The 27137-nt window shown below is 42.9% G+C and overlaps 1 protein-coding gene across 3 annotated transcripts in view; it reads right to left on the bottom strand.

The window, feature by feature from the left end:
- Window positions 1–1690: 1690 nt before the first annotated feature.
- The window catches only part of ILDR1 (immunoglobulin like domain containing receptor 1), a 33362-nt gene continuing 7915 nt past the window's right edge, over window positions 1691–27137 (bottom strand). Inside the window, exons 2-8 of one of the 3 annotated variants that reach the window (XM_061628320.1) lie at window positions 23403–23573; window positions 21520–21669; window positions 15490–15609; window positions 11787–11933; window positions 10164–10268; window positions 7108–7946; window positions 1691–5490 (exon numbers count right to left, since the gene is read on the bottom strand). In XM_061628320.1, coding sequence (XP_061484304.1) covers window positions 5449–5490; window positions 7108–7946; window positions 10164–10268; window positions 11787–11933; window positions 15490–15609; window positions 21520–21669; window positions 23403–23573 — 1574 coding nt within the window. In that variant the 3' untranslated portion in view covers window positions 1691–5448. Of the gene's footprint in view, window positions 5491–7098; window positions 7947–10163; window positions 10269–11786; window positions 11934–15489; window positions 15610–21519; window positions 21670–23402; window positions 23574–27137 lie in introns of all 3 variants that reach the window. The other 2 variants (XM_061628321.1, XM_061628322.1) reach the window with 2 other exon arrangements.

The following is a 27137-nucleotide window of genomic DNA, read 5'->3' as shown; positions in this document are numbered from 1 at the left end:
AATCACAATAATTTTGGAGATGCAATAGCATTCGTTTTAGACCGATCTTGTTTTGTGAAAGCAAGAGTAGATCATCGGCATAGAGCAATACAGGGATTTTCCTCTCTTTGATTGAAGGTGGAAAGAACGTAGAGGAAGTCATTTCTAAAACAATATAATTAATAAAAAAGTTGAACAGGAAAGGGGCCAATATACATCCCTGTTTGACTCCATTTCTCATTGGAATTTCTTGGGATAGGAAACCATTGCGACCCAGGTGAATTCTTATAACATTGTCATGGTGTAAGGTTTGTAATAACCAAAGAAGTCTTTTATCTATGCCAGCTTTGTCTAGTTTACTCCAAAGGAGATGACGATTGATGGAGTCAAAGGCGGTCGCAAAATCAATGAATGCTAGATAAAGAGAATGGGATGGTGTCTTTTTTGTTTTCATGATTAGATGCTGTAAAATAAACAGTTGATCAATCGTAGAGGCACCTTCCCTAAATCCTGCCTGGGCATCAGAAATAATGGTATATTTCTTGTCCCAATCAAGGAGTCTATTTAAGAGGTAGCGTCCGTATAGCTTTGACGCAACGTCCATGAGGCTTATGGGTCTATAATTGGATGGGATAGTAGGGTCTCCTTTTTTAAAAATGGGGATTACTATGCTCGTTTTCCAGCTCAAGGGAATGCAACCCGTTTCATTAATTCTTGTGAATAAGGCTGCAAAAATGGGACACCACCATGAAGGGAAATATTTATATAGGTCTGCTGGTATCATGTCTTGGCCTGGGGCTTTCCCCGTACGTAATATTGCAATTAAATTATCAATATCTGGACCTGTTACAGGGGGCCATTGTGGGGAATCAGCAGGGAGGGTTGGTGAACCCTGAAGGGGGGGAGAAAAATCACCAAAAATGGATTTGAAATGTAATATCCAAGTTTCAGGGCCACTAGCATATGGCCACAGAGGGCTGGCCAAGGGTAAATGCTATCCTTGAGCCAAAAAAATGTTACACAAGTATGTCTAAAAGGTTGATTTTCTTTCTTTTCAATGCATGCTTATGTGGAATTTAAACATTAGTAACTGTGCAAATGGAACTGGGGTGGTGTGGTGGTTTATGATTCCAGATTAGCTAATCTGGATTTATAAAGCATGATTTCATTATTGTACCTGATGACTCATTCTAGATGACGTGATCCAGAAATAGTGTCAATTCCTGATAAAAACTGGAGGTAGCACCATACTTCCTCATCATGTGAAGGCAGGCTTTTTAGATATCTCAGATAATAACTACTTTCTCTCCGGTTCCAGAAGGTGTTTTAAATAGGAGGTAAGAAGAGTCCACCATTTTACAGGAGGGGAAACAAAATAGATAAATGTATTGAATGTCACCATCATGGCCCCAAGACGTTGACTCCAGAACCAGTGTTATGTAAAAACTGTCTTAGAATCATAGTTAGAGGTGGCACTGTTACCTAGTTATTTATTTAAAATATTTCTATCCTGCCCTTCTACCCTACAACAGGGCACTCAGGGTGGCTTACAATAAAATCACACACATACATAATAAAATTATACACAATAAAAACACAAAACATTACAGTAAATTAAAATACACAAAGTACAATTAAAATACATAAAATACAATATGCATATATATAGACAAACATACATACATGTATATATATGCATATATGGGCGAGAAATACTAAAAGGACTCAAAAGATAAAAAATAAAAAGCGTAAAAACAGTGTCAGGCTCAAAAAGATATCATAATGTACCTGAACCTACCTCAAACTTTCAGACTTACTGTGTTAGATAATGTACAAGAGAAAGACTATTTATCCTTCAGGACCTTGTTGTTCTATATGAATGGAAAAGAGAATGGAATTGACAAGGGGGAGTATAGCAAGACAACATGTTGAATCCCTCTCCATTGGAAGTTTCTCCCTTATGAGGCTAATGTAGCCACATTCTAATAGGGACAGCTATAGAACTAGCAGAGCTTATGCAGCTTGCAAGCCTGGCATCCTCCTTGTAGAAATTTATTTATTTATTTATTATACTTGTGTACCGCCCCATAGCCGAAGCTCTCTGGGCAGTTTACAGCAACTAAAAACAAATACAATTTAAAAATTTAAAACAATATAAAATGCATGCTAAAATGCCTGGGAGAAGAGGAAAGTCTTGACCTGACGCCAAAAAGATAACAGTGTTGGTGCCAGGCGCACTTCGTCAGAGAGATCATTCCATAATTTGGGGGCCACCACTGAGAAGGCCCTCTCCCTTGTTGCCATTCTCCAAGCTTCCCTTGGAGTAGGCACCCGGAGGAGGGCCTTTGATCTTGAACGGAATGTACGGGTGGATTCGTATCGGGAGAGGCGTTCCATCAGGTATTCTGGTCCCAAGCCACGTAAGGCTTTATAGGTCAAAACCAGCACCTTGAATCAAGCTCGGAAACATAAAGGCAGTTAGTGCAAGCGGGCCAGAAATGAATGTTCCTTGTCAGAAAAAGATGCTAGGTTTACTTTTGCACTTATTCTTCTGTGCTAAAGTTCTTAACGGGAAGCACAGACAGCCCTTAAGAATACACTTGTCTAGGTAAAATCACACAGCAAGCGAGTAGCTGAATTGTTTATCAAATACAAGCTTCCAGAACTTTGCAAAGTCCAATATGCAAGGGATACTCCCCAAACTGCCTTAAGCCTTTGTTAAAAATTAACTATGTATTTATTGAGTCATTTAACCCTTCGACTCAAAGAGACTGTGAACAGGCTTGGATTATTTAGCTTGATTTTGTATAAATTTGAATTTGGCTGTAATCTACTCATTCTGCCTGAACAAGAGCTCTGTAAAAAGTGCCAGATGTCCACAGTCATTGTATTTTTAAACTAGGGTACTATGTTCTTCTTTCATGGCCAAATGGCCATTTTAAATGGTAAGAGATATTATCAATATGGCCATGTGTGAACCAGAGATAGAAGCTGATTTGCACTGTACAGAAATTCATTACATAGGATACATAACCCTCATTTATAGATGACTGAGAATCCCAGGTTTCATTTCTAAAAAGATCTAATTTTTAGAAAAAAGTAAAATATATGAAGTCACTGTTTTCTAATGTCTCAAGAGACTGATTGTTGCTGATTAAGAAGCTTGCTAGTTCAGCACTTTATCTTGAGTAGCAAAGAGCGTCACTATTTGGTTATTTCCAAACAGGAAAGCTGGTTTGTTCCATCAGATAGTGCGCATGTGGCGAACCTTTGGCCCTTCATATGTTGCTGGACTACAAATCTCATCATCCTTTGCTACTGGTCACATTTGCTGGGAGTTGTAGTTCAGCAACATCTGGAGGAGCCAAAGGTTCCCAACACCTGAGATAGTGGAAATAAGATTATTCAAAATAGTGCCATATCAGACAGAGTTAGTTACCCTCTCCTAATGGCAAAAGAACAATTACTGAGGAGAATGAAATCTCCTTTTAGGCACGGGGACCCCTATATTCCATAGCTCATATGAGCAACACATTTTTGAGAAAACAGTTGCATACAAAGGTCAAACCTTTAACAGCAATTACAAAAAGACAGCAGCAGGGATTGGAATGCTTGGAGATGGGGAAAAACTGTTGCTTGTTTGTTTATTTATTTAGTTTAATTTATATACCGCCCTAAGCCCGAAGGCTCTCTGGGCGGTGTACAAAAAGATAAAAACAAGCACAATATATAAATACAATAAATACAATAAATAAAAAAAAAAAGTTGCTTCAGGGCCTGTTCTCATATATATATATTCCCCCAGTTTTTACTTACTGACTGTAGTACAGGTGACTAGAACTCTGTTCAGGTGTTCATAACTGTAAGTACTTTGAACACATAAAAGGGGCAGTGAGAAGGTGCAGGCTAACTTGGATGCCACAATGCACACTGGCTGTGTCTCCTAGCTGCTATGTGTTGAGTGTCAGTCTACAGGAAGTCTATGCAAGTACAGATTGTAGAACCCATTTAGACTGATACTGAATTCTGGAGGGGCATGGCCACTGCGTGCATCTGTGCCAGTGGTGCCAACATGTACTAGCTACCCCTTTGAGGATTCAGTACTTATGGGTACCAAATGCCTTAACAGTTCATTTTCTTTTAAATATCAATGGGCTTATAATTATAGGTTGCACTGAAAATCAACTGAATTTAAGCAAGGTTAACTCCATTCAAGACTGAATTGAGGAAAGATGATTCTCCATCACAGGGGATAATCTGGATCAGTGGTGATGGAAATTGGCACTGTCAATGAATGAACTGTGGCAGATTTGCACTCTTCTCTTACTAAATACATCAGAGCAGGAAGCCAAGTCGATGTCCCAAAATTTAGTTAGGTTGCACAGTGAGCATATTCCCCCCCATCTTTTTGTGCAGAAGTAATTGGGATCCCCATGGATGGGGTACAATAACTTATATTTGGGAACTTCCATGAAGCAAGTTGATTGGTATTTTAGATAAAAAGACAGCAAGAGGATGGCATCATGGCATACAAGAAAAAATAGCAATGTCATTGCCCACCATCTTTGATAGACAATGGGCAGAAGCCAGTTAGAATTCAGTAGTTTAAAGTCCCATTAAAATTACTGCCAGTAATGTGAAAGCCAGTGTAGTGTAGTGGTTAGAGTGTTGGACTACGACCTGGGAGACCAGGGTTTGAATCCCCACACAGCCATGAAGCTCACTGGGTGACCATGGGCCAATCGCTGCCTCTCAGCCTCAGAAGAAGGCAATGGTAACCCCCTCTGAATACTGCTTACCACGAACACCCTATTCATAGGGTTGCCGTAAGTCAGGATTGACTTGAAGGCAGTCCATTTCCATTTCCAAAATTACTGAAATTTGTAGCCCAGTCCTAACCATTTCCCCTTACAAGTAAGTTTCACAATTTTTCCACTGGCAAGTGTGAATACTTGGGAATGCTTAGATATGCTTAACATTGAGCATGATCCCGCCAAAGTTATAACAGCTCAGTACAAGATCAAATCCAGTCAGAATGCAGTACGTCTACATCTTGTCCCTGTGATATTATGGTTTCTGTGACAAAACTGTCACTAATAGTGGAACCTTATGCATATTTTCTTAGGAATAAATTCTACTGTGGCTTAATCCCAGAAAGGTGCGCCTAAGGCTGCAGCCTAAATCAACCATTTTTTAAAAGGTTTCTAGCTAATCCTGGAACAGGGATGGAGAACCTGCGGGCTTCCAGATGTTGTTGGAAAGGAATTACATTTCATTCCTGCTTTATTAGCAAAGTGAAGATGTTTCACAAACTATTGCATTGGAGTTGAAGTGCCCAAGACAAGGAAATTCAGGCTGAAGGTGAATAAGGAGAAACATCTCCTTTGCTGGCTGCTGCTGCGCACAACAGTCACTGTCTTATAGCCAAAAATACACATCTTATTTTGTACAGTGGCAAGACATGAAAGGCTAAATGACAACGCTCCTTCCACTGCGAGAACTGCCTTTTTCCTAGAAGAGAAAAAGAAAGCTGCTATGGATAAGAGGTCAGAAAGGGGAACAGAGCAACAGGTTATACATAAATTCATCCCTGCCCCCCTCCCTTCCAGGCGGAAATTGCAATATGTTCCCTGCTTGGCTAACCCAATCACAGTCTGATCTGAGCCTGCTTGATCCTTGACATATTTGAATGATGGATGCTATTAAACAGCTTCTAAATTCTGAACTTTGTACTAGCTATTTCGGGCTGATATCTCCGGTTGAAGAGGGATGCAATACAGAATGGCAGCTCACGGTGATACAACAGCAATATCAGCTCTCATTGAATATTAATGATGATCACATACCAGCCAATCAAGCACGGATGCACCATTCTTGCCTCTCTCATCTCACTACAGTTGCTGTTTTCTCCTTCTTCAGCTGGGAAAACAAAATGCCCCTGCAGCTGAGTATGTTAAGGGCCAACTACACATGAGATTAGTCACTCAGCTGCACCCCTAAGTGCAGGAGTTTTTTGTTTTTTAAAGTCAGTGCATGGGATTGATCCAGATCAGGACCTTCATGTGAGTGAGTATTGGGGGCTTTAAACCTTAGCCTCCCAACCTGGATTAGGCCACTTGCACCTGCAATTTGCCATGCAAAGAAAGGTCCTATTGAAATTGCCAATGTGCGGGCCCTGACTCGGATCAGGCCTGCAGTGAAAAGGGATTTGATCCAGAGTTGGTCCTATGCTAGAGCCCTGATCCAGATCCTTCCCACTCCACCTACTTGTAAAACAACCACCACCATCCTGCGCTTTAGAGCACAGCTGTATGAGAAAAGTCGCATATAATTTGGCCCTTGCCAACTGGGCAGGGGCAAAAATGCTAGATCAACATTTGATTCACTGGTATGCTGGAAATTAAGGACACTGTGAAGTTCCTTTATAAAGATATGGTGTTGTTCACCCTGAAGGGAGCTCTATTTTCATGTGTTCCATGCAAGCACTTGTAAAAACAGAAGCAACTGTGCTTGTGTGCACACTCCAAGCAAATGTATGCAAATGCTTGAGTAGGTCTTACTTAGAGTGCCTTCTCCTTCCTCCCAAGGGCTCAGAAACTTACCAGGGTGGGTCAGGGCAGCAGAAGAGGAAGGGAGGCTGGCTCCAGAAAAGTAATAAAGAGCAGCATTTCTTCTTAGCCAGTAAGCTTTTTTGTTTTTGTTTTACTCTGGCGCATGGAGCTCACACATGCGCAAGACAAGAAAAGCAACTTTCCCCCTCCCCCCTTGAGACCCTCCCTCCCATTCCCAGGCTCCCTTCCTTTCCCACTGCCAGGCCCTAGCCTTGATGAGTTGTTGGGCCCTTGGGAAGTAGGGAAGGCAGAGGAGTTCATAGGCGAGAGGCAAGTGGAGCCCTGTTCACCTGGCTCACAAATAGTCATGTTCAGGACCATGCTTTCCTTGAGCCTATTCAAGAGTCTGTGAACAGGGGCACTGGCTTTTGAAAGCACCCCTATTTGAATACACATTGCATCCCTATCCCTTTCTATATTCTGTCTTCAGCCTCTGCTAGAGACAACCATGTTACAGGATGCAAACCTACAAATCCATGCGATAATGAATGATAATATTTCATCATACTTATTTTACCGATTGCTGCTCTGTGGGGCTTCTGGCTTTGCTGCCTTTGGCTGGGGTGATTTCTATCGACCGGTAACTAGGGGGTTTCTCCTCTGGCCAGTCTGGAGAGCGATGCTGGTAATGCCGCCTACTGTTTCCCTGGAAGCGCTCATACTCTTCAGATGAACTCCACGACTCCCGGCGGGATGGTGGAGAATAGCTGCGATGGCGACGGCGGTGGCCCTGGTGATGAGAGTCACTGCTCCTCTGACTGAGCGGCTGATAAGCCCGCTGTCCTGAATGCTGATACCGTCTGTCAGAGCGGTGTCGTCCGGAATACTCCCTTCTATCCTCCTCAGGATAGGAATCAAAACTGTTCCTACCACGCAAAATGGGTGATACATCTGGCCTAGAACTCCGAGACCGGCCATAATGGCTGCTGCCCCTCTGCCTCTCAGCCCTGGGGTCTCTGTGTCTGTTCCAGGATTCCTGATCATAACTGGAGTAGGAATCTTCATCCAGAGACAAACGCCGCCTCCTCCTCCTCTCTCTCTCTTCTTCGCTTGTGTGGCTCCGAGGTCCTGGAGTATGTATAGACCGCTGTGGTTGGGAGGAACTGCTAGTTCTGTGGGAGGACGGGATGCGCTCAATGATGGGAGGCAATTGGATCACTCTGCGTTCCACAATCTCTGAGCCCAGGGAAGAAAGGATGCTGGGATGCCGACTGCTCTCAATATGGTGCGAAGGCAATATGGGCTGGGAAAGGTTGAGGTTCCTGATCTCAGACTCAAAGTGGTCCAAGATCTTGTTGCTGGAGGGCACCTGGGGAAGTGGAGGCATCAACGGCTGACTGCTCTGTAGAGACACATCTAAGGAACACCAGGGGGGGGGATACCAGCAATTAGAGAAAGCCATTTAAAGAGGGCTGGGGAAACTGTGGCCCTCCAAGATGTTGCCGGGCTACAACTCCCATCATACCTGAGCACTGGCCATGATGGCTGGGGTTACTGGTAGCTGGAGTCTAACAACATTTGGAGGGCCACAGATTCCACACCCCCAAGAGTAAAGGCTTCCAATGAAGCATTAATACAGAGGCTCAAACTACATGTGGTAGCAGTAGACCCATTTGCTTAAACTAGGGTCTGCTCCAAATGCATATAAAGTGAGGCGCAGCGTAATTTAGAATACCAATTTTTATCACCCCATTGCAAAAAGGATAGATGGAAAAAGGGCACCAAAGCAATCAGGCAATTAGAGCTCCTTCCTTATGAGGAAAGGCTACATTGTTTGGGCAACTCAAGGGGATAGCAGTTTATGAGACAGGGAGAAAAACATTTATTTATTTATTTAATTTAAAATATTTCTATCCCGCCCTTCTACCCTATAACAGGGCACTTAGGGCGGCTTACAAAAATAAAATCAAACATGTACATAATAAAATTGTAAGCAGTAAAATCACAAAAACATTAAAATAAATTGAAATACATAAAATACAATACACATACACACACACATATAGGGACTGATACTAAAGGGACTACAAAGGTAAAATTTAATGTAGAAGACATAAAATCAGTGTCAGGCTCTACCTTCAGTCCCTCCCAAAGTCTCCGGAAAACCAACAGGGAGGGAGCAGAGTGAATTTCTTGGGGTAGGGTATTCCAGAGCTTGGGGGCCACAGCTGAAAAAGCTCTCTCCCGCGTGCCTGTCAATCTAACATCTTTCACTCCAGGCATGCAGAGGAAACCAGAGGCAGATGATCTTAAATCCTGGACAGGTACATATGGGCATAAGCGGTCCCTCAGGCACATTGGTCCAAGGCTGTTTAGGGCTTTAAAGGTCTGAACCAGCACTTTGAATTGGGCTCGGAAACAAATTGGGAGCCAGTGGAGCTGATAAAGCACAGGGGTGATATGCTCCCTGTGCCGTGCTCCAGTTAACATTCTGGCTGCTGCATTTTGAACCAACTGCAATTTCCGAACCGTTTTCAAAGGCAGCCCCACATAGAGTGTGTTAAAGTAATCAAGCCTCAATGTCACCAATGCATGTGTCACTGTGGCCAAGTCAACTGCCTCCAGGAACGGACGCAGCTGGTAGACCAGTTTGAGTTGGCCAAAAGCACTCCTGGCTACCACAGCCACCTGATATTCAAGCAGCAGGGCAGGATCCAGGAGGATTCCCAAACTGTGGAACTGTTCCTTCAAGGGGAGTGCAACCCCATCCAGAACAGTTTGCAACCTCGTCCCTGATGCAATTTTTCCCTTGACCAGCAGTACTTCTGTCTTGTCTGGATTAAGTTTCAGTTTGTTAGACCACACCCAGCCCTTCACAGCCTCCAGACACCAGTTTAGGATGAGCACTCCCACCCTGCAATCAGGTGGTAGGGAGAGAGAGAGAGCTATCCACTTTTCTACACCATGCATAATTTTAGAAACTCGTATTCCCCCGAGTTGCCTTTTTTCCTAAACAAAAAAGTCCTAAACAATGCAGCCTTTCCTCACAACCAATGAAATTGGCTGGCAGTAAATGCAAGATAAAATAAACTACATCACCACATAAGGCTTAATTAATCTATGGAATTCACTGCCACAAACTTAAATTGCTTTAAAAGTGTATTAGGAAAAAATCCACATAGGATGGATCTGTCATGAATATTAATAGCAAACTCAATTTTTGACTGTGGATCCTTATATAGCCAAAAGCCACACTATCCATATGCAAGGAGGAGGAATCGGTAAGCTTTGGGAAGCTCCATGATTTACAGAAGTACAAAAAAACCTTTGGGAGAAAACTGTCTCTGTGTGTCTGTGTAGTTTTGCTTTGTAAAAGAGAATGCTGAAGCTCAATGAATAATGAATTCTGTACAGATACCAACTTACATGCGTGCAGTGTTCCACTCACCGATACACAGAATGAACTTAGCCCTGACCACAACAAGCACAAACCTGTGAGCAGATGGGCTGGAGTCCCCTGATGCTCTCTCACCTCTGGAGAAATAGCATTGTGAAGTGAAACTGCAAGCATCTTAATCAATGAACAGCCATGTCACTATATTTTCTATCTTGGACCTGTGACTGAAGACCTACCTCGCTGTAACAATGGGTTTAGTTGGTAGGACGATGACTGGGAGTGGTGTGTCATCCATGGAAAAAATTGTTGAGCCTGTTTCATGAAGTGGTGTCGTTCCAGGACTAGAGGACAGAAAAAGCAATAGATATTACATAGGTACAACTCAAGTACTCTATTTTTTTATTTTGTAGAAATAAAATATTGCAAGTCAAAATTAGTGATGTCACAATGATACCATGTGACTGGAGGTGGGATGCCTTGCCCACCTATCCAAGTGGACCTTGAGGGGGGTGAGGCAAGATGAGAATCTGGCCTGCAGAGCCAAAAAAGGGTCCCCACCCCTGACCTAAACTGTCCTACTGGCTGGGAAAAAATAATCTGCTACTGGTAACAATGTTAGGGAACTGTCTCCTCAAGAGGCCTGTGTGACTCCTTCACTGAGTGTCACATTATGCCTGTGTTTTGCCAACCGCACTGGCTCCTGGTAGACACCAGAAGGACAGGAAATAAAATGCCCATATACACACAAACACAATAGCAGTGGAAGGATATTTAATGGTGTGAAGGGAAGGTTTGTAGACAATCCCGGGGGGGAAAGTAGCAGGTACACAGTAACTACAGACTCAAAACATCCTTCCCTGCAAACCCCTAGAGGCACTGTGGGAACTTTAGAACAGAACCATCCTGTCAATTCTAAAAGGAAATTCATCTGTGTACATTTAAAGTGGGAGTAAAAGAAGAACGAACTCTCCCTGAAATCTACAGATGTCTCTAGGCTCTCCACATTAATGAATCAGTTACATACGCACATGGAAACATACCTGGCAACGACAATATACAGTCTGTCCACAATGAAAGTGTGCTTTTGATTTCAGACAGAGGTTTATTCTGGAGACACTACATTTTCTAATGTTACAAGTGCAGTCCTGAGTTCCTCTATACCAGGGGTTGCCAATGTGGCACCCACAGATGCTTTCTCTAGTTCCACAGGGCCCCTGCCCCTTGCTGAAATTAGGCTTGATTGTGGTGTGTATGTGCTTATGCAGTGTTTCTCCGGTTCACAGATGTGCCCACAGGCCCAAAATGTTTGACAACCCTTGCCTTACACAACATTCTTAACATATAAATATGGTCTGAGGAGTCTCCACTTCAGCATGTTTCATGCGGAAGTGACAGCATTTGTACCTGCTTAGAGTAAATGCAAATCACAGAAAGAGAAGGAGATGGGGAACAGTGTGCTGTAGTGGTTAAAGTGTCATGCTAGGATCTGAGAGACCAGGGTTCAAATCCTGACCCAGTCATGAAGCCTGCTGGGTGACTTTGGCCAGTCACTGTCTCTCAGCCTAATCTACCTCACAGGTTGTGAGGATGAAATGGAGAGGGAAAAGAACCCTGTACATCACGTTGAACTCCTTGAAGGAAAACGATGAAGCCCCTCATATTTGTGTATGTTTTGGATAATGTGCAAAGTTAGGGTGGTTCTCCCCTTCCACCACACCAAATCCTTCAGAGAATGCCAAAACAGCTTGCTTGTCATTGAAGTGGCCATGAAAACAACTTAGGTTTAATATACCTATTTTGCAGCTGCTGCTGTTTCTGTGAATCAATGCATGTGGCAGAAACCTGACTTTCTCATTTACCTTTCTCGTTACAACAGCAGCGAGTTGGACAGCAGGCACAGCGGACGTGGCAGCAGCAATGCTGAGGGCAGCACTGGCACCAGCACACCCCAATCAGCAGGAGGAGGAGGAGGCCACCAAAGATGATGAACATGACAGTTAGCCAATCTGATTGGAAGAAGAGGATACTCAAATTTATCATCATTATGCTTTTCTTGGAACTAGATATCCTTAAGATCAGCTTCCTGCACCAAAAAGGAACCTTTCTTCAATCTTCCCTAACAAGAGGACCTATCCTATGTGAACCAACTTTCACACAGTGCTGCATTCAGACATAACAGCAACTATTTATTTATCCATTCCAGGGGCAGGCAACTTTTTTCAGTCCGTGGGCTGCACTACCTCGCAGGCAACCTTCCGAGGGGGTGCATGCCAGTGCTGGGAGGGCCAGAGGCAAGAGTGGGTAGAGCAACAGATGTGACTCCTAGGGTTCATCTATACAGCGGTTTAGTGTGTGTTTGGTGCTACTTGCATCCCCTTTTAATTTGCACGGTTCACATGATATTACTAGCAAACAGAAGCTATCATGCAGTCTCCCCCCTGTAAATCCGTACTAACCCAATCCACTGATAATACGACAATACGGCTCCACGCAACTCCACAGGTCTTTGAAGATGGTTGTTTCAATGGGTTTTAGTGGGCAGGTGAATTGTCACTTTCAGCTATTCCCCTTTCTCCTCCTAACTCTCCCATGAATTCCATTTTGTTTCCAGTGGTTTATCTAGCAACTTTTAACTGCTCTGTCCTCCCCCCTTCACAGTTTGCTGCAGCCCTCCCTTCTTTCCTCCCTTTCTCCCCAAGCAAACTTCCTTCACTTCTTTTGGTTCCTAAAAAATCTAAAGTGGATTTAAAAAAAAAAGCCGCCTCAAAAATATCAATATTGATATTTTCAGAAAATATCAACATTGGTACTGATATTTTCAGAAAATATCAATATTGGTACTGATATTTTCAGAAAATATCAATATTGGTATTGTATTTTCTGAAAATATTGATATTTAAAACATATATTGATATTATGTTGATTTATTGTTCCAGCAGGGAAAAATTAACTCAGAAAAAGCGAGGGACAGAGAAAAGGGCGGGGGGGGCAGATGACCCCACTTCTTTTCAATTGCCAAACTTCAGGAAGCGGGGGAAAGTAGGAGGGAGTAGAAATACTGCTCAAGTCAAAAATATTTGCACATGCCCAGTAAATGAGCAACTAGAGGGAGTAAAAATGTAAAATTAGAGGGGGGGGCACAAGGAAACAGCGACATAAACCCTTCCCAGAGGAATGCCTACTTGTGTAAATGGAAAACAATGGATTTGAAACTACCATTGAGCATGAAGTGTGGACCTTGCAAATCTATTACGATGGTAAAAACTCTGTATTTGCTGCGAAGAAATGCTCCCATGTGGATAAGCCCCTAGTTTTGTACAGGAGGCTACATTCTAGCCATGCAGAAATCAGACAAAATCAGACGTGCATGCACCTCCATCTTGCATCCAGCGAGGAAGAGGCATTATCACAATTCCAGGACACCTCCAGTCGGGCTAAACCACTTGGGGGATAGTGAGGTGAGAGATGGGTCTTGGAGATAGTAATGAGGACCAAATAGAGGGACTTAGAGGACCACGAAGCTGGTATAACACTGTGGGGAGGAAAGCCTGGCTGGGAGTCCAGAGTCTGCGAGTTCAAATCCCCGCTCGTGTCTCCTGGGTGTCAAGAGCCAGCTAAAGATCACCCCCACAGGGAGTGGCTCAGGGGTTACATGCCCTGCCACCTGTGCAGCCGTGGGCAAGCTACATAGTCCTAAGAAGCCCAGTTGCCTCCTAGCTGGCAGTTGCAGATAAGGAAGGGGCTGGCTTGTGCAGCTGTGGCAAGCTGAGCAGACCCTAGCCAGCTGGGGAGGACTAGCCTCAGAGGGAGGCAATGGTAAAACCCCTGAATACTGCTTACCATGAAAACCCTATTCGTAGGGTAGCCATAAGTCGGGATCGACTTGAAGGCAGTCCAGAGGACCACATTTGGTCCCTGGTCTGAGGTTCTCCATCCCTGATTGATTCTTGTATGCTGCCTTTCAGGGCAAAGCCCTCCCAAGGTGGCTTACAGAAGGTCAGTAGTTTCATACAAATGCAGCACAATTTAGTTTCATATACATAGAGAGGCTCTCAGCTGGAGCTGTACTAGATATAATGAAGGGATGAGGAAAGGGGGCCTGAGTGCTGCTTCCTTGGCCTATAATGGCCTCTGCAATGGCTTACTGTTGTGCATGAACCTTGGTTTTGCGAGCACCGCCAGTGTAGCCACAAGGAGAATGGAAGCTTCAAAAACACCACAAACTGCAGAATTCAATCCCAGGTAATATCAGGCAAGCCCCATATTTAAACAGGTCCTAACAACTCTTTTTTTACCATAAACCTCAGAAGATAATTATTATCTGAGCTGCAGAATTGGTACTGGAGACTGATTTTGGCAGGCTTATATTATGCTGAATTATTGTTGTTTTTAATGCTGGCTTTTATTAATGTTTTGAAATTACCTGGGTGTTTTAAATGGATTTAAAGTTTATGGACTTGTTTGCATGTAGTGCTAAGCCAAACCATGGTTTAGCAAGTGTATGGGTACCTAAAGGCAAAATTACAGCCACTTTCCTCATTCTCTGGTCCTGCTGCTGCTGTGCTTCCTGTAGCTAAGGCATGGTTTGGCTTATCGTTACCTACAAACCGGGCCATTCTGTAAACTGCTTTGAGGGGATTTTTTTTTCTTGAATAGTGATCTACAGGATTGTTTAATAAAATAAGTTTTCACTAAGAATTTAGCATTACTTCTGAAACCTAGACTATAGTTAATTTTCATATGATTTATTGAAAAAACCAGTTTCATAAACCAAGGTTTGAAGTTGCCTCATTCCAGTAAACCATAGTTAATTACAGCATCTGAGTTTGAACATAATGCTAAACCATGGTCCACTAAAAATGCAAGTGAAAATTTCCTCTCTCTTCCTCGCAAGCAGCCACACCGGATGACGAGGAGTGTATGAGCCGAAGGCTTGTTCAGGCTCATTTACATAAACCATAATTTAATATCTGAAGGCAGCAATATGTAGCTCCAAAACCTTCTCTTCCAATAAGGATCAGGAATTGCTGGTTTTCCCCTCTCCTCTTTTAATGTGAGGATTGAAATAAAATAACCATGTAAATAAGAGTTGGGGAATGCTTCCCCAACACACCTGCCTAATCAGAGGACATGTGCATTAATAGAATTTTTAAAAATATAAACGAAGATGATAGAAAAGTTTGCTGGTTAAGAGATACTTCATCAAACCACTGTGTGATTGTGGTTTGGAACTTTGGTAAGAAAATCGGCTTGGGGAGAAGAACTGTGGAGTGTAAGCTGCGGATACCAGGAAGACCCAGTACTGTTCAGTCGTGTAGACTTTTTGATTTTAAAAGCAGAAGTCCCTAACCCCTCTTTCAATGCAATTGGGACTGCCACCATCACTTCAAATCAATCAATCAATCAATCAGTCAGTCAGTCAGTCTATCTATCTGTCTGTCTGATTAGAGTATGAATCCTCTTGTTCCTTCCATGCTTTGCTCTCAAAAACTTTGTAAGTAGTAAGGAAAAATGAAGAGAAGGTTAATCTAAAAGGAAGAAAAACAGAAAAGTGCTACGTACTGAAAACAATGAGCTTGACCTCTTTGTCTGGGTCACCACTTGTGTCTCCTGGAGCTTCAACTGTACAGTAATAGACTCCATGGTCCCACCACATCACTTCATTGATCAGAAGATCTGCTCCTAGGAAGGAGAAACAGGTAGCTGGGTGGCATTCATGCTCTTCTCTGACCATTATACAACATTCCTGAATTGCAAAATTAACTGTATAAATTGACTTCTAGAGAGCAGTCCCAGTCCTTTACACTTCCACAACATACAGTCTTAAGTAACATGAAGTAACTAATCTTCCTCAGTTGTTGCAAGTAAGAGCTCTCATTTTTAAGGCATTTCTGTCTTGGGGTAGAAACTCACTCACTGTTCTGGCGGTTCCAGTGTAACCTCTCTTTTCTGAAAATGGGAGCACACAATGCTAGTCAAATCCTGCCCCTTTTTACTGTAAAACCTGGTGGGAGCAGCGTGAGTGCGTTTTTTGCAACTATCAGCAGATCAACCCATTCCCCTCCAGATGTGGCTAATGGAAAACAGTTTGCTCTGGCAGCTAGTATGTTTACAGCCTAAGGCTGCAATCCAATACACATTTACCTGGAAGTAAATCCCCCTCTAGGATGCACACCTTAACGTGGTGAGGGGGTTTGAGAGTGTCACAGAAGCTGAGAGCAATGCCATCAGGAGTCTAGACAAAGAGACTAGACTCCTAGCAGAGGCACCCAAGGCGGAATGGACACAAAGCTGAGACACCAGACTAAGATGCATCCAAACTCAGAGGAAGGCAATGGTAACCAACTCTGAACACCTCTTACCACAAAAACCCTAGGAACAGAGTATCCAAAATGCAACACAAGTTAGTGCTGGAAGATGAGACCCCCCAGGTCAGAAGGCACTCACCAAGCTACTGGGGAAGAACAAAGGACAAGTACGAGTAGCGCTGTGACTAATGACGCAGCTGGGTCAAAGCCGAAAGGAAGCCCAGAGGCTGATGTGCACAAATGCGAAAAGAGAGTCCGGAGTTGTACGACATACACAATAGGAACATGAATGTGAGAAGCATGAACCAGGGAAAATTAGAAACTGTCAAGTAAGAAATGGAGCGTATCAACATTACAATACTTGGCATGAGTGAATTAAAATGGATGGGAATGAGGCATTTTCAATCAGGCAACTACAAAATATTTTATGCAGGAAATGAGAAATCAAGAAGAAACAGAGTTGCTTTAATAGTGAGAAGCAATGTAGCAAAAACAATTAGGAACTATAACGCAAGGTCTGAGCGACTGATATCAATGAGATTTAACAGGAAACCTATTAACATAACCATCATCCAAGTCTATGCTCCAACTGCAAACACAGAAGAAGAGGAATTGGAGAGATTGTATGCAGAAGTATAGGAAGAAATTGATCACACACCAAAAAAAGATGTGCTGATAATCAGGAGGGACTGGAATGCAAGAGTAGGGAACAGAGAAGAACTAGGAATTATAGGGAAAATGTGGCTTAAGAGATAGAAATGAAGCAGGAGAAAGACTTATGAATTCTGTGAAGCCCATAATTTGTTTCTTGCAAACACAATTTTGAGCAACTGAAAAGACAACTCTACAAGTGGACATCACCAAATGGCCAATATAGGAATCAAATTAATTATGTAATTGGTAGCAGAAGATGGAGAAGTTCCATACTTTCTGCGAAAACAAGACCAGGAGCAGACTGCAGTTACAGATCATGAACTGGTAATATAGAAAATTGGAGTAAAGCTAAAGAAGAACAATAAAACAATTGTAATGCCAAAATACAATTTAAATAACATCCCAGAAGAATATAAAGATCAAATAAGGAACAGATTTGAGGCTTTAAACTTAGTTGACAGAGAACCAGAAGAACTATGGAGTGAAGTCAGAGACATTATCAGGGAAGAATACAAAATGTTAAAAAGAGAGAAAGACCTCAGTGGATGACTGACGAAACTCTTAAAATGGTTAAAGAGAGAAGGAAAGCAAAAGGAGATAGAAACGCAGTTAGAACCCCAAATGCAACTATTCAGTGACTAGTATGTAGGGACAAAGAGAACAATTACAATAGTTATAGTATAGAAATAGAAGAGGACAACAGAAAAGGTAAAACAAGAGCCCTATTCCAAAAGATTATAGAGAAATGAAAGGGAAATTTAAACCAAGAGTAGGGATGTTGAATAATCAACAGAGCAACACACTCACTGACTGAGATAAAATAAAAGGAACATGGAAGCAACACACTGAAGAACTCTACAAAAGAGATGCAAGGGTGACAGATTCATCCACAGAGGAACCATATGATGAGAACCAGAAATTTTAGAATGTGAGGCGAAAGCTGCTCTTAAAATTCTTGGAAGAAACAAATTACCAGAAACAGATGGCATACCAATAGAGCTGCCACAAGTTACTGAGACGGAATCTGTCCAAATTTTGAGAAAAATTTGTTAAAAAATATGGAAAGGAAAACAATGGCCCACAGACAGGAAGTGTTCAATATACATCCCAATTCCAAAGAAAGGGGATCCCAGGGAATGCAGTAATTATCGAACTATTGCCTTAAGATCCCACGCAAGTAAAGTAATGCTCAAGATTCTACAACAAAGGCTCTTACCATATATGGAGCGAGAAATGCCAGATGTCCAAGCTGGATTTAGAAAGGGAAGAGATACCAGAGATCATATCACAAACATAGATGGGATAACGGAACGGACCAAGGAATTTCAGAAGGAAATCACCCTGTGCTTTATAGATTACAGCAAAGCCTTTGACTGTGTACATCATGAAAAACTATGGAATGCTTTAAAAGAAAAGGGGATGCCACAGCATCTGATTGTCCTGATGCGCAACCTATACTCTGAACAAGAGGCTACTGCAAGGACAGGATATGGAGAAACTGATTGGTTCCCAATCGGAAAGGGTGTGAGATGGGTGTATTTTATCACCCTGTTTGTTTAATCTATATGCAGAACATATCATACAGAAAGTGGGATTGGACCAAGATGAAGGAGGTGTGAAAACTGGAGGGAGAAATATCAATAATTTAAGATATGCAGACAATACCATACTGCTAGCAGAAACCAGTAATAATTTGAAACGAATGCTGATGAAAGTTAAATAGAAAAGCAGAAAAGCAGGACTACAGCTGAACGTTAAGAAGATTAAAGTAATAACAGAAGATTTATGTAACTTTAAAGTTAACAATGAGGACATTGAACTTGTAAAAGATTTTCAATACCTTGGCACAGTCATTAACCAAAATGGAGACAATAGTCAAGAAATCAGAAGAAGGCTAGGACTGGGGAGGGTAGCTGTGAGAGAACTAGAAAAGGTCCTCAAATGCAAAGATGTATCAATGAACACCAAAGTCAGGATCATTCAGACCATGGTATTTCCGATCTCTATGTATGGATGTGAAAGTTGGACAGTGAAAAAGGCAGATAAGAGAAAAATCAACTCATTTCAAATGTGGTGCTGGAGGAGAGCTTTGTGCATACCATGGACTGTGAAAAAGACAAATAATTGGGTGTTAGAACAAATTAAAGCAGAACTGTCACTAGAAGCTAAAATGATGAAGCTGAGGTTATCATACTTTGGATACATCATGAGAAGACATGATTCACTAGAAAAGACAATAATGCTGGGAAAAACAGAAGGGAGTAGAAAAAGAGGAAGGCCAAACAAGAGCTGGATTGATTCTATAAAGAAAGCCACAGACCTGAACTTACAAGATCTGAACAGGGTGGTTCACAAGAGATGCTATTGCAGGCCACTGATTCATAGGGTCGCCATAAGTCGTAATCAACTTGAAGGCATATAACAACAACAAAGTCCCACTGCACCCAATGGAGCTTATTTCTGAGTAGACATGTATTGGATTGCAGCTTTAGTCTGCAATTGTAAGTGGATACATTTCTAACTTCTGCATTCCATACTGAATCTGTGTGCAGCTTGTATCAGTCCCCAACTCAGTAATGGATTGGATTCAGATTTAAGTGAAATTAGAACCGCTGAAACCAATGGGACTACAACTTCCATCAGCATCAGCCACCACAGCACACCTGAAGGTCATCAGGTTGGGAAAGGCAGCTGTAGAACTATTGTCATAAAAATGGATTAAAGATCATGCACATTGTGAATGACTCCATTCTTATCATATTATTTATTTATTTATTAAATTTATACCCCTCCCTTCCTCCCAGAAGGACCCTCAGGGCAGCAAACAAAGCACTAAAAATGCTCTAAAGCATCTTAAAAACAGACCTTAAAATATATTAAAACAAAACGTTTTCAAAACATATTAAAACAAAACATCTTTTAAAAAAGCTTTAAAAACTTCTTAAAAGCAGACTGGGATAAGGTCTCTATTTAAAAGGCTTGTTCAAATAGGAAGGTTTTCAGTAGGCGCTGAATATTTCAGTAGGCCTGTCTAATATTTAAGAGGAGAGAAGCACTAAAGACCTGCTTACTACGTTGTGTGGAACAGACCTCCTGATAAGATGGTATCTTCAGGAGGTCCTCACCTGCAGAATGCAGTGATTGACTGGGTATATAAGGGGCAAGATGATCTTTCAGGTATCCTGGTCCCAAGCTGTATAGGGTTTTGTACATCAAAACCAGAACCCTGAACTTGGCCCAGTAGCTAATGAGCAGCTAATGCAATTCTTTCAGCAGCAGGGTGACATAGTGGCGATACCTGACCTCAGTGAGCAGTCGCACAGCCACATTTTGCATCAGCTGTACAAGATGGTAGCCTGCAGCACCCCACAGCACAACTGCCAGGAGGCCAAAAGACAATCACCCAATGCTATTCTCTGGAGACAATCCTGCAGGTAGGATTGGAACCACTGTAGAACAGTGCCTCCGATACCCATCTCACCAAGTTGGCTCAAAAGGATACCATGGTCAATAGTATCAAAAGCCACTGAGAGATCAGTAAGAATAACAGGGTCACACTCCCCGTCCTTCTCCCGATAAAGGTCATCCACCAGGGCAACCAAGGCTGATTCAGTCCTATAACCAGGCCTGAACCCAGATTAGAATGGGTCAGGATAATCTGTTTCATCCAAGAGTACTTGCAATTGCTGCGCCACAACCCTTTAAATCACCTTCTCTAAAAAGAGGGTGTTTGCAACCGGGTGGTAGTTGTTACAAGCCAATGGGTCCAGAGTGGGCCTTTTCAGGAGCGGTCAGAGCACAGGGCAGCTGAAACCACTCCCTCCTGCAAAGACGCACTGACCACACCCAGGATCCACTTGGTCATACCCCCTCAGCAAGCTTTAATAAGCCAAGAAGGACAAGGGTTGAGAAGACTCGTTGCTGGTTGCATTGTCATAAGCACCTTGTCCACGTCATCAGGCCACATCAATTGAAACTGATCCCAAGAAGTGGCAGCAGACTTTGCACTGGACACCTCACTGGGGATTACAGTAGATGTGGATGGGGCATCAAGATTGCTATGGAGGCAAGCAACTGTACCCTCAAAGTGCCTTGCAAACAATTCACAGTGGGCCTCCGAAGGGTCTAAAACTCATTTTCTGGGAGTTGATATCAACAGACCCCTGACAATACGGAAAAGTTCCACTGAACAGATATGAGGATGCAATGGTGGCAGGGAAGTGGGCCTTCTTCACCACCACATCATCATTTAAAAAATGATGTTGCTCCTTTCTTCAGTCCTTCTATGGAGATAATAAAAAACCACACCCTTGTTTGCAGTTGCATTTTCACAGAGTTCCTTCTCGCATGATGATAGCATGAAATCTTGACTGCAATTCCAGCCCACAAAGCATACAAGCCATAGGCTGGGATGGTCAAAATCATACTTTGCCACATGACATTTACAATATGTCAGAGGAGTGTCAGGTTTATTCACCTGTTCTTTCTCCTAATACCTGGGTAGCCTAGATGTTTTGTCTTCAACTCCCATCAGCCCCTCAGCCAGAAAGGCCAATAGTCAGGGATTATAGGTGTTATAGTCCACCATCACCTGAAAGGCCACAGGCACTCTACCCCAATGGTCCCTTACTGTTCTGGATGGTTATCTTCCGCTGTCTATAATCAACACCAAGCACAGGTTCATTTTGCCCTCTTCTCTGAGCGACGATGCGTACTTCCCGCAGGTTGTCATTACAGTCATTGGAAGGATCCTGGCCAAGAGCTAGGGCTGCCTGATAGGCTGCAACAAACACAATCGATGAGAGGCAAAATGAGTGCCAGTTTGTTTCAATCCAAAATATTCAAATATCATCATCCCTTAAAATTCCTGGGGTGGAAGGGGGGAGGGGATATCCCACCATGTATTTTATATGTCCCCTTAAACAGTGGCAACAACAGACGAAATATGGGGAAGGAAGAAAAATTATAGGAGATCTAAAAAGCTTCTGGAGACAGCAAACTCTCATGGTACACAAACTTCTGCAAACTTCCTTCAGTGTGCGGTGAAAGCACTTGTGATATGATTTTGGGATATATTTGAAAGAAATAAGGGACATAAGAACATAAGAACATAAGAAGAGCCTGCTGGATCAGGCCAGTGGCCCATCTAGTCCAGCATCCTGTTCTCACAGTGGCCAACCAGGTGCCTGGGGGAAGCCCACAAGCAGGACCCGAGTGCAAGAACACTCTCCCCTCCTGAGGCTTCCGGCAACTGGTTTTCAGAAGCATGCTGCCTCTGACTAGGGTGGCAGAGCACAGCCATCACGGCTAGTAGCCATTGATAGCCCTGTCCTCCATGAATTTGTCTAATCTTCTTTTAAAGCCGTCCAAGCTGGTGGCCATTACTGCATCTTGTGGGAGCAAATTCCATAGTTTAACTATGCGCTAAGTAAAGAAGTACTTCCTTTATAGTCATAGTCTGAATAAAGGATAGGGTCTCGGGATTTGGCACAGAAGGAAGCAAAAGGTGGTGGATATTAGACATCTTAAGGCTTGGCCATAGACATCTTTATTATGGTGTCCTGAAACGCCAAACGTGCAAGGTGTCTTGAACACGAATAGTTTCTAGATCCTTATGTTTCATGTAACTTTACAATAATGACAACTTCCTGCCAAGTTATAATTCATCAGATCCCAAGAACTATGGGCATCCCAACCCCTGCATCCCAGTAAGCTTTTCCAGAGGGCTGGGAGATGCCCATGAACAGTATACACCTTGCGCAAGTGGTGCTTAATAAGGCACCATCAGTTACTGTTCAAGAATTAAAATGGAAAACATTAAATAAATTTACAATCTGCTCCAAAACAAGATTAAAGGAAGTAAGAAAGGTAAAAGGATCCTTGGTTCTCATCCAATAAGAGAGGAGTAGGATCTCTTCTCTGATACCACATTGAGTTGCAGATGCACTCACAGTGCCTTTGGAAACATACTGCGAGGTCAAGGACAATCCCTCCCCTGGCTAAAAAGGAGGGCTGGAGTTCATCCATGTCATGCTGCACTTACGAAGCACTCAGACCACATGGCAAAGTGCAGTGCAACAGGAATGAGACCCAGCTCTCTTCCCAAGCTTGTTGGCACTCACTGGCTGAGTTCATTATTAGAGGGAGCAATTAGTCTTAAACTTCAGTTTTTTCTCCTGAGTTGAAAGCAGTAGAGCCAAAGGTGAGCATGACAGAAAGTAGAAAAGTCAATTCCTAAAAACCACAGAGACCCTTAGGGTTTCACGCATTCCAAAGACAATGTCATATCTGTAATGAATGGTGGGTAAAAGCATATGTATTTATTTACTAAACAGAATCCGATAGCTATAACTCCATCAATTTAGAGGCTGGAGAGATCAACCTTCCTTCCTTTGGATCTTGGGAACAACAGGTCAAACAACTGCCTTCCTTGGGGATCACTCCACATTGCTGCCTTTTCTAGTTTGTGGAAAGTAATCCCCTGCAGTGGCAGCAACAATCATTGGCACTCACCAGCAGTGTAGTAGTCAAGGATGGGATCCTTGCAAAAGGACTTATAGCGCCAGGTAACTACCACATCCTGCAGTTGGGCAGAGGTACTGAAGTCACACCTGAGGGTCACAGAGGCAAATAAAGTTGTGTATCGCTCATCTACTGGCACAGTCACCAGAAGGGAGAAGCAACCTGCAATGAAGGACATGAACAGCAGCTATTAGTAAGCATTGGAAGTCATATGAAAAGCAATCCTGCCCCTGGGAAAATCTACAAATGCAGGCACCAATCCAAGCAAGAAGTGTACAGAGATTTTATAGTAGTAAAAGGACTTTAAGTTACATAAAGTTTCCCAAAGGACTGGTTCATCAGTTGGATGCATGGGGTATATATAATCCTTGCTGGCTTTCTGGAGGGGGTCCAGCAGTCAACCGTTGAACCATTCTATGTGTACACATATCCTACAGTTGCTGGCCAATCTACACCCACAGGACTTGCTTTTCCCATTCCTAGATTTGACACGGCTTTGGAAGACACCAGTGTCACCATACTGGACAACAACAACGCTATGACGAGGTGTAAGATAGATGAAGAAATGCACCATCACTGAACCATGGGGAGGGAGAAGATGCACCCAGGTGACACTTATCCAGGGTGCTCTAGAAGTTAGGATGAGCCCAGGCCTTATATTTCTCATCCGAAGGATAGGGAAGCATAATAGTTTCACAAAAGGACATGTGATTTCTTTAGGTTCTCCTAATCTGTAGGAAATCTATGTTTGGAACTTTATAATTCCTGCTAGAATACAGAAGATCCATATCTAACCTACAGGATGCTGATTGTATCCTACATAACAAATAATGATTGTCTACTTTAGTCACTAGCATGCTTCTGTGACTCCACATGAGCACCTTGCCTTAAAAGTGTCCATTTTGCCTGGGAAGGTCAGCTGAAAGTTAAGACATGAAGTTTCCCATCAACACCCTATACTGAAATTAAAAGGGAGTATCTGCACCCTTCCTGTACTTGTGGGGGGCCTCTTGGAATCATTCATATTTCATCTCCCTCCATTTCCTAATTCAATCAAAGCAATGTTGTATAGCCTGTCAGTTGGCTATTGACACCTCTGAGAGTGTGAGTCTTGACAAGACAAACAAAACTCTGCAATCCAGGCACCTTTCCTTTCATAAAGCAGGAAAATATAATTGCATTAATTTTTTTCACCTGGAAACCACCCATTCCAGGAGCACCCTGTTCTTTTGTGAGTCTTTGCTTGTTAATCTATCATTATCTTAGACAACCTGAACTGAACAAGCCTTTTCTTTTGGGAGCCTTCAGTGAGTTTTTTGAATTACTTTCAAGACAGTGGTCTTGCTGTGATGAACTCAATCTGGCTGGCTGCTGGGCTCCAAGCTAGGTGCCTGTTAAGAACACAGAAGTTGCCTTATACAGTGTCAGGTCATTGGCCCATCTAGCTTGGTATTGTCTATGCTGACTGGCAGCGGCTTTCTAGGGTTTCAGACAGGGATCTCTCCAAGCCCTATCTGGAGATGCCAAGGATTGAGCCTGGGACCTTCTGCATACTTTGCTGCTGCCATTGCATCCTCATGTGTCATCCAGCAGAGCTTTTCAGGGTAGTGCGGGGCTTTTTACAGTCTGGCTCGAAGGAGGTGGTGGAACTCACAGTGACTTGTTTGCAAAGCACTTTGAGGATAAAATTGCTTGCATCTGCTGGGACCTTGACTCCACTGTAACAGCAGGTGAATCCAAAGAAGTGTCCAGAACACTGTCTAGTCCTGTTATGTTGGATGATTTTCAGTTAGTAGGGCTCAAGGATGTGGACAAGACGCTTGGCTCAGACTGGGTGACCACTTGTGCGCTTGATCCTTGCCCCTCAATCCTTGCCCCTCATGGCTGATAAAAACTAGCAAGGAGGGGACAGCCAACTAGGCCAGGGAGATGATTAATGACTCCTTGAGGGAGGGGGTGGTCTCTGCCTGCTCAAATGAGGCAGCGGTAACACCACTCCTTAAGAAACCCTCCCTGGCTTCAGAAAATCTAAATAATTACCCACTGGTTGCTAATCTCCCCTTTTGTTGCAAGGTCCTTAAAGCATGTGGCGATTCAGGCTCTCTTGGATGAAATGGATTTTCTAGATCCGTTTCAGTTGGGGTTTAGGCCCCATTTTCGCACATAAACTGCCTTGGTCACCCTGTATGATGAGATGGGGGAGTGTATCCCTATTAATCCTCTTTGACCTCTCAGCAGCTTTCGATACCATCAGTCATATTCTTCTGGAACGACTATCTGAGTTGGGGTGGGTGGCACTGCAGTGTTTCCAGTGCTGCCTGAATGGCCGTTTTTAGAGGGTGGTATTTGGGGACTATTGTTCAGCCCCGTGGAGCCTTCAATGGGGGTTCCTCTGGGTTCAATTTCCCCCATGCTTTTTAACATCTACATGAAACCGCTGAGTGGCGTCATTCACAGTTTTGGAGTTCATGGTCTTCGATATGCTGATAACACACAGCTCTACTCCTTTCTATCGGCACATGTGACAGTGGATGTGCTAGATTGATGCCTTGCTTCAGTAATGGACTGAATGAGAGCCAATAAACTGAAGCTTAATCTAGGCAAGATTGAGGCACTGTCAGTGGGTGGTTCCCTAGACTGGAAGGGTGGGGCATGGCCTGCTCTGGATGCGGTTACACTCCCTCTGGAGGAGCAGCTATGTAGCACTTCAGGATCCATTGCTGTTGCTTGAGGCTCAAGTGGCCTCAGTGACACAGAGTGTCTTTCACCAGCTTTGACTGGTGGCCCAGCTGTGCCCCTATCTAGGCAGAGATAGCCTAACTTCAGTTGTCAATGCTCTGGTATAATCTCAAGAATGGATTACTACAATGCATTGTATGTGGGGCTGCCTTTGAAGATGGTTTGGAGACTGTAGCTGGTGCAGAATTTGGCAGCCAGATTGTTAACCAGTATAGGACGGCTAGAGTATGATTGCACTGGCTACCAAATAGTTTACGGGCTCAATTCAAGCTGCTGGTTTTGACCTACAATGACCCCAATACCTCAAGGACCACCTCTCCCCATATGAACCAAATGGAACCTTGCATTCTTCATCTGAGGCCCTTCTTCATGTGCCCTCTCTAAGGGAGGTGCGGAGGCTGGCAACACAAGAACAGGCCTTTTTTTTTTTTTTCAATTAATGTTTATTCAAATTTTCAAAACCAAAACAATACAAAAAGAAAAAACACAAATCCATAACTAATACAATAAAAAGAAAAAAAAATATTAAAAAATTGACTTCCGATTTGTCGTAGTTCAGCTATAAGTCTATAATATATAACAAGCCTGTATCTTATAGATTATAAAATCACCTTCCTCCAGCGGTTATCTTAATTGGGTACAAATCTCATTAACATCATATCATTTTATTCTTCCACAAAAAGTCAAAGAGAAGTTTCCAATCCTTGAGATATATGTCCATCAATTTTTTTTCTAGATAAACATGTCAATTAATCCAACTCATCACATCTACTAAGTCCAGTAATTTCAAATCGCTCTTCTTCCATTATCCGTATTGATTCCATCTTCCATCTTCCATCTTTACGCGCCCAATAATCTTGCTGTCATAGTCATATAATAAGAGTCTGATAGGAATTTCCTTTTTCACAGATATTTTCTTGCCATCAGTTCCGAACATATCACTGAAGTATTGTTGCAAAGCCGCATCTCTGTTCCTCTTTTTTATAT

Source organism: Rhineura floridana, chromosome 5 (assembly GCF_030035675.1).
Source record: "Rhineura floridana isolate rRhiFlo1 chromosome 5, rRhiFlo1.hap2, whole genome shotgun sequence".
NCBI lineage: Eukaryota > Metazoa > Chordata > Lepidosauria > Squamata > Rhineuridae > Rhineura > Rhineura floridana.
This window is presented reverse-complemented; position numbering and strand designations above follow the sequence as displayed.